The sequence below is a fragment of the Danio aesculapii genome, chromosome 19 (assembly GCF_903798145.1).
Source record: "Danio aesculapii chromosome 19, fDanAes4.1, whole genome shotgun sequence".
Lineage (NCBI taxonomy): Eukaryota > Metazoa > Chordata > Actinopteri > Cypriniformes > Danionidae > Danio > Danio aesculapii.
In genome coordinates this window covers 23639377-23647764 of record NC_079453.1, presented here as the reverse complement: position 1 = coordinate 23647764, position 8388 = coordinate 23639377, and the positions used below count along the sequence as shown (strand labels likewise).

General features: G+C 46.9%; 1 protein-coding gene across 1 annotated transcript; it reads right to left on the bottom strand.

The window, feature by feature from the left end:
* Positions 1–2586: 2586 nt before the first annotated feature.
* Positions 2587–8042, bottom strand: LOC130247100 (uncharacterized). Its single transcript, XM_056480288.1, has 4 exons — positions 7952–8042; positions 5845–6286; positions 4935–5523; positions 2587–4871 (listed from the first exon to the last, which is right to left on the bottom strand). The coding sequence occupies exons 1-4, from the start codon at positions 8040–8042 to the stop codon at positions 2823–2825; spliced, it is 3171 nt and encodes a 1056-aa protein (XP_056336263.1). The 3' UTR covers positions 2587–2822.
* Between the last annotated feature and the right edge of the window lie 346 nt (positions 8043–8388).

Genomic DNA, 8388 nt, shown 5'->3' with positions numbered 1-8388 from the left:
CATTTTACCAATCACACAAAGACATTTAAAATGATACCAAACATGAATATAGTATTACAAGATATACCATATTAAAACCTTAGACATTTCATGTGAAAATGTGAATGATTTGCTCTGATCAGAAGATAAATTAAGGGTCAAGATAGGGGGCTTGAGGTGAAAGGAGAAGGGTGACTTTCTCGCATTACCCCCTGGTGTGGTGTAGCTCTGTTTTTCCAGCTTGTCAACAGTGATTTGAATGGAACAGTTGAACAGCTGGTTTGCTGATCTTCTCATTTCATGATTCAGGAGTCTGTGGTCAGCACTGACTCGGTAGGTGCAGAGAGTGTCAAACAGCTGTGTGTGTGTGTGGACTATCCTGTCACAAAACGTGGAGAAAAAATCTTACAAGACAGTAATAGTTTGATCAAGGTGTTTACATGTCTGTGCTGCACTTCAATAATGCGACTAAAATCGACATACTCCACACGCCTTAATTCGATTTGTCTTTAGTTCGATTATGACCTTAATTGGATTAATTTAATAAAAAAAAATAATAATAAAAAAATAATAATAATAATAATCGCTGTTTACATGGTCGACTCTTAATCAGAGTATTGTCTTAATTGCATTAAAGTCGATTTTTTTGGTGTCCATGTAAACTTACTCAGTGAGAGCAAGAGCTGTCCGAGAGCACCATACTGCGATGCAGTACCCGTGTGCACCAACGAATCCAGAAATGCACAGTCAGAACAGCGTTGTGAAAAAGACGCGTTGCTCTCTTAGGGCTCTTTTAATGGAAGCGAAACACCCAGGGGGCAGGAAAGCCCAGATCGACCGCCCCTGTCACGTCTTCTCCCATGCTAGTGTGTAAACTGGTTTCAGTCTTGAAATCAGGTAGGCAGATAGAGTGTCTTCAGACTCATGAGAGGCACTGAAGCAAGATTCTAATGCTCGCTTCTCAGCCATCAGCTGATATACTCTGCTAATGACTAATTGCTGACAGCTGTGGAGCTGAACTCCGCCAATTCATTTGAAATTCATTGGCCCGTTTTCTTAAGCTGCGGTCACACTGGAGTTTGTGTGTGCGGAATTCTGTCGTGCGGCGCTGCGAAAAGGGGCGGGATTAAGCAAGATGATTAGACATTAAAAAAAGCGAGCGTTTGCTCCATGCTTTAAATTTCTGTCCAGAGAGGTCATGTTAATCAGAATCAGTTTTATGTTTTGATCCTCGATTGGTCTCACGCAGTCAAGTGATGTGATTTTGCAGGTCAGAGTTCACCAAGCTTGAACTTTGCACCGCAGCGAACTGCGAAACTTAACGCATGACCTTGCGTTTTCGGTCTGACGCATTCGCGTGCTTATGAATGGAAGTCTATGGGAGGAAAAGCCCAGTGTGACCCCAGCTTTACTCCTCAGAGTGATTGGTCATCTGGCAAACTTCCCATGAAGGGGAACGTCTCAGGTTACGTATGTAACCATAGTTCCCCGAGAGGGAACGAGACACTGCGTCTAACCAGAACGCTAGGGGAACACCTCTTTTATACGCGTCTTGAAGCACATGTGAAATCAATCTAATGTAATTAAGCGGTGTCGTCAGACCAGAGAGTATAAAAGCCTGCACTGAGCCTTCAGTGTTAACTTCAAATTTGCTTGAAAGAAGTAACAGGCAGAAGAGAGTATGGCGGAAGACGCAGTGTCTCGTTCCCTCTCGGGGAACTATGGTTACATACGTAACCTGAGACGTTCCCCTTCTAGGGAACTTCAACACTGCGTCTAACCAGAACGCTAGGGGAACGCAATACCCACTAGGCCAGATTCACTGCTGACTGTGAACGCACACTACGCAGTGAGAACAGAGGACCCTGGTGAGGGGTCTACATCGAGCTGATAATGACGCACAAATGTATGTGGCGTCGACCATCCTGCCGCCAAACAAATGTCAGAAAGGGCAGAGCCCGAAATAGAAGCTTTGGAGGCCCCTACAGCCCTTGTGGAGTGGGCCTTAAATTTAGGTGCGGGACGTCCAGCAACCTGATAGGTAACCGAAATAGTCTCAACTATCCAATTACTTACAGTCTGCTTGTTCGCCGGACTCCCCCTCTTTGAGGGTCCGAAGCAGACCAGTAACTGCTCACTCTTTCTCCAGTTGCTAACCCGGTTAACATACGTATCCAGAGCCCTAACTGGGCAGAGTAAATTCAATTTCTCTTGGTCCGACGACTGAAATGGGAGCGGATTAAAGGCCTGCAGCACAGCAGGTCTCGCCACATGAGTGGGCACCTTCGGCACATACCCAGGTCTGGGATAAAGAAAGGCTTTGGACATGCCCGGAGCAAACTCCAGAAATGAAGGTGCAACCGACAGAGCCTGGAGGTCACCAACCCTTTTTAGAGAAGAAATAGCTAATAAAAAAGCTGTTTTTAATGTCAGAAACTTATCTGAAGCCTCCTGCAGTGGCTCAAATGGGGGAACAGAGATGCCCTCGAGCACCAATGTTAAATCCCATGTCGGTACTCTGTGTGTGCTGACAGGCCTTAGCCTTATGGCTCCACGTAGGAAGCGACGAATAAGCGGGTCCTGCCCTAGTGACTCATCATCTAGGGGGGAACGGTAGGCCGCTATAGCTGAAACATACACTCTCAGAGTGGATGCAGCTAACCCAGCAGACAGGCGATCTTGGAGAAATTCCAGCACTGAGGCTACCTGACAGCTGACTGGGTTCAGCTGGTGTTCTCTACACCAAGCTGAAAAGAGAGCCCATTTTAGGGCATAAAGCTTCCTTGTGGAGGGAGCCCTGGAGCTTAGAATGGTCTGAGCAACCTCGGTTGACAGTCCATACTCTATGAGGTGGGCCCCCTCAGAGGCCACACCCACAGTTTCCACAGGTCGGGTTGGGGATGAAGTATCATTCCTCCCGCCTGGGACAGAAGGTCCCTCCTGATGGGGATCTCCCACGGGAGACCCGCCAGCAGGGCTATGAGGTCTGAAAACCAAATTCTCGTAGGCCAAAACGGGGCTACCAGCAGTAACTGAATCCCGTCTTGACGGACCCTCTCCAGGACTCCTGGGAGCAGAGCGACCGGGGGAAAAGCATACAGACGAAGCCTCGGCCACGTCTGCACCATGGCATCCAATCCCAGAGGGGCTGGATGCGAGAGAGAAAACCACAGTATGCAATGCGTGGTCTCTTGGGAAGCAAACAGGTCTACCTGCGCTCTCCCGAATTTTTCCCAAATGGTCTCCACCACCTCGGGGTGAAGTTTCCATTCCCCGGATCTCACCCCCTGCCTCGACAGGAGATCTGCTCCCTTGTTCAGATGGCCCGGGACATACATTGCCCTGATGGACAGAATTTTGTTCTGGGCCCACAGGAGGATCCGATGTGCCAGCTTGCATAGCATTCGAGACCTCAGACCCCCCTGATGGTTGATGTAAGCGACCGCCGATGTGTTGTCCGTGCGGACTAGAATATGATGGCCCCTTAAATCGGGGAGAAAGTGTTTTAAGGCCAGAAACACGGCCATCATCTCCAGGCAGTTTATGTGCCAAGAACGATGATGTTCTCCCCATTGTCCCGCTGCAGGAAGCCCCCTCAGGGTTGCTCCCCAGCCCGTTAAAGAAGCATCTGTCATAAGCATGACGCGATGACAGACAGCCCCCAACACTGGGCCCTGGGACAGGAACCAGGGCATTTTCCACATACTTAAGGCTCGAAGGCAGCGCCGCGAGACCTTGATCATGCGGAAAGGATTCCCCTTGAGGGAAAACCCCCTGGATTTGAGCCACCACTGCAGGGGTCTCATGTACAGCAGACCAAACGGAATCATGCTGGCTGCTGCTGCCATGAGACCCAACACTCTCTGAAAGTGTTTCACAGTGATGAACTGGCCTAGTTTGACTCTGTGTACAGCTGACTGAATCGAAGCGATTCGTGGCGGGGACAGACGTGCTCGCATCGTCATGGAGTCCCATAGCACACCTAAAAAAATGGTCGTCCTGGCTGGAACAAGCACACTTTTTGCGGTGTTCAACCGAAACCCCAACCTTCTGATATGGGTAAGAACGACATCTCGATGTCGTACTGCCATATCGTGAGTCTGAGCTAGAATTAGCCAATCGTCTATGTAGTTTAGGATACGTATACCCTGCATACGAAGTGGTGCTAGTGCCGCTTCGACTACTTTGGTGAAGGTTCGAGGTGACAGAGCTAGACCGAATGGAAGAACCCGATACTGGAACGCTTCGCCCCCGAAAGCGAACCTCAGGTACTTCCTGTGTTGGGGAAGGATGGATATATGGAAGTATGCGTCTTTCAGGTCTATTGTCACAAACCAGTCCTCGGACTGAATTTGTGACACCACGTTTTTGATGGTTAACATCCTGAACCTGAGGGCCCCGACGGACCGATTTAGATTTCTCAGATCTAATATGGGACGCAGTCCCCCATCCTTTTTGGGAACTATAAAATACCGGCTGTAAAACCCTGATTCTCTGTTGAGTGGGAGAACACGCTCTATCGCGCCTTTTTTTAATAGAGCCAGTACTTCCTGTTCCATAACCAGAGCCTGTTCTGGCTTCACTATGGTGGGTGTAACACCGTTGAAGTGAGGTGGCCGTGCACAAAACTGTATTTTGTAGCCGTGTTCCACCGTGAACAGGACCCACTGAGACACCATCGGCAGGTGTTTCCACGCTGCCAAATATGTGCTAGGGGTACCAGCCTCTCGAGACTGGCCTCTGGTTGCTCTTGGACCCTCCGAAGAGGGGGTGGGGTCCCCAATGCCCTCAGACACTGAGGAATGCCCACCCCGGGAGACAAAAATCCCTTTCTCCGCGGACCCTGGTTCAATGAGGGCGCCGAATGGCGCTCTCGATGTCCAGGGGGGGCCCTGGGAAGCCTGACTCCCAACACGTCAGGACTTCCTTTTATCCTTCGCCTTCCTGGAAATTACTATTTTCCTTGTGAGATTTTTTGAGGAAGGCTCAGGCTGAGAGCGTGCTCTCCAGGCCCTCTTTTCCTGAGGGGGAGCCCGAGACGCCACACTCTCCTTTTGTACCGCCCGATATGAGGAGCTGGTTGACGGCTGGGGCTGTCTTTTAGCAGCCCCCTGACTTTTAGATCTTGGGGGGAGAAAGTCACCGAGGGAGCTAGAGCATTTTTTCACTCGGTCAAAGGATTCGGCGACGCGATTGACGGCGTCACCAAAAAGCCCTGAGCTTGATATTGGAGCGTCCATAAAAATAGCTCTATCACTTTCTGACACCTCTGCTTGTGTCAGCCAGAGGTGCCGCTCTGTAGCCACCAGGGTTGCCATAGACCGCCCCAAACTAGAGGCCGCCTCTTTAGTAGCTCTTAAAGCTAAATCAGACGCCCGAAGAGCTTCTCGAAGCTGTTCGGGTGTTGCTCCCCCACCATCTAAGCACTCTTTTATTAGGTCAGCCTGATATGCCTGCAACACTGACATAGTGTGCAGGCATCCGACAGACTGACCAGCCGTCATGTATGCTTTGCCAACTAGACCAGATGTGACTCTTAATGGTCTAGATGACAAAGGAGGGACCCTTGCAGATTTTAAATCTGGACGAAGATGACGTGCTAGATCCTCTTCTATTTTTGGCATTTCTGTACATGCTTTTTCCCCCAGCCCACGAACTGCTGAATAAACAACCGTTTTTGGTGTCATTAAACGAGCTGAATACGGATTATTCCATGATTTAGAAACAGCATGATGTAATTCGGGACAGAAGGGGAGGTCCCTCAGTGGAGGATCAACTCTGCTGGGTAATTCTCTCTCATCCAGCATTCCTGTCAGACGCAGCTGCTGCTGCTCACGTGCTGGCTGCCAGTCTATTACATCAAACCTGTCAGCAGCACGTGAAATCACCTCCACTAACTCCTCATATTCTACTGACCGGGGTGGCAGATCCCCCGACCCTCTTTGGCTTTGCTGCAGCGGCGCATTGGTTTCCTCGGAAACGGATGACGCCGCCCTCCCACGAGGCGCAGAAGAAACCGCAGAGCGTGCTTCTGACACTCCCGAGGGAGGATTAGATCTCGCGGATAGAGGAAGAGAAAGGACAGAGTCCGTCTCCATCTCGTCCGCTAAATCTAATTGAGAACCCCATGAACGGAGCCTACGCTCAGCCTCAGCACGAGCGGGACCCGAACCGCGAGGAGCGCGAGCCGCGGGAGTTTTATTAAAGAACTCCCTCCGACTACGCAGCACTTTGCGGGAGAGAGCATCACAGTGCACACAGTCAGCATTCTCAAATGCTGCCAGGGCATGCTCCTCTCCCAAACACTCTAAACACAAATCATGTGAGTCACCAGCCGTGATAAAACGGGGACATGGAGGCACACAGCGTTTAAAGTTTTTTTTCTGCCATATCAAAAACAAAAAAGCTAGTTTGTCAGTTTTTTTTGTATTTTGTGTATGCAAAGTCAGTAATGAATGGTCACAGAGAGGGTGTTTTTTCACGTGCGTGCTTCTTGAAAGCAAAGAAGTTGACACTGAAGGCTCAGTGCAGGCTTTTATACTCTCTGGTCTGACGACACCGCTTAATTACATTAGATTGATTTCACATGTGCTTCAAGACGCGTATAAAAGAGGTGTTCCCCTAGCGTTCTGGTTAGACGCAGTGTTGAAGTTCCCTAGAAGGGGAAACACTGTTCTCATCAATGGTGATGTCCAACAAAATAAATATTTTTAGTAAATCATGACACATTTATTATTATTAATTTAAAATATCTGACCGAAACAAACTCAAGCAGGTTAGTAATAAGTGAATCTGCTTTTGCTGTTTGGAGTTTAATGATCCTCTGCTGAGATTTTAACATGTTTAATGTGTTTTATTTCAGTTTATTTCATCCAAGGCAACGCGGTGGCGCAGTAGGAAATGCTGTCGCCCCACAGCAAGAAGGTCGCTGGTTCGAGCCTCAGCTGGGTCAGTTGGTATTTCTGTGTGTAGTTTGCATGTTCTCCCAGCATTTGTGTGGGTTTCCTCCGGGTGCTTCGGGTCCCCCCACAGTCTAAAGACATGCGGTACTGGTGAATTGGGTAGGCTAAGTTGTCCGTAGTGTATGTGTGTGAATGAATATGTATGTATATTTCCCAGTGATGGGTTGCAGCTGGAAGGACATCCGCTGAGTAAAACATATACTGGATAAGATGGCGGTTCATTCCGCTGTGGCAACCCCAGATTAATAAAAGGGACTAAGCTGAAAAGAAAATGAATGAATGAATGAATGAATTTCATCCAAGGTTGTAACTAAAATCAGTTGTAGTTTCTCTTTAGTGATTCTGCTTGTTAACAGCAGGTGCTGATCATTAATGCTCAATCAACACTTCATTAAAGGTCAAAACAAATGCAAGCACAGGTTGCCAGACTGAGAATCAACAGGGGTGTGCCATCGAGCCTAAATGCTGATTTAAGTCATGTTCTTAAACTGCACATGATAGAAGAAATATTTTTATAATAAAATGAGTTTTTGTCCTAACCAATACCTGGAATTTGTATTTTAGAAATGGTTTCTATTTTTTGCAGCTGAACAGAAAACTTGATAACAATGATCACCTCAGGTACACCTCAATCAGTGTTAAATGCTAATAATGTCAGCTTGAATGCCATTTTACCAGACATTTATTGGCATACTACTGAAAGCACCAACAGATAGTTTACCTCAGATCTTGAAAATAAAATAAGTCGTTTGAAACTGAACTTTAGAACTGTGAAATAATGCAAACAAACACACAACATTGCATTTAATAATGTTAAACATGTTTAATGTGTATTAATTAGGCTCTAAACTTTACCACTTCGTGAGTGCATATTCTGTGCTTCTGAATGGCTGTATTTAAATTTCTGTTGTGTTGCGTTTCGTCAAATATCGTGTTGTTAAGACACAGGGTTATAATGTAACCTGCTCGCCTAATGTTTACACTGGTAATATTATTTCCCAAATTATAACCACATGTGGACCTCTGAATCTGCATCTCATTTTGGAGTCTGCTACTGTCCACCACATATCGGTCACGGAAGCTTGCTCTGAGAGCCTTCATGACCGAATTAATCAAATATGCGGTTTTCCTTCAAGGCAGGGTGCAGAAATAAAAAGTGGCAGTGGGCGAGTTAAAATAACCAAAACAAAGTCAGCGTTCTGGCATGTAACATACATTGTAAAAGCAGAATATCTTTATATAACTTTAGCATTGTTTTTCAAGAATGTTTTTAGCATTGTTTTTCAAGAATGTTCACTTGGCATGCTTCTTAATATCTGCAAACATATTATGGTATTCTTGTGCTTTAGAAGAGTCAAAAACATATATACAGCGCCTTTAATTATTTTTACATTAAATAATTATTGCTAAATTATTGTATACTTGATTATTTATCGAAGCTTTGTAT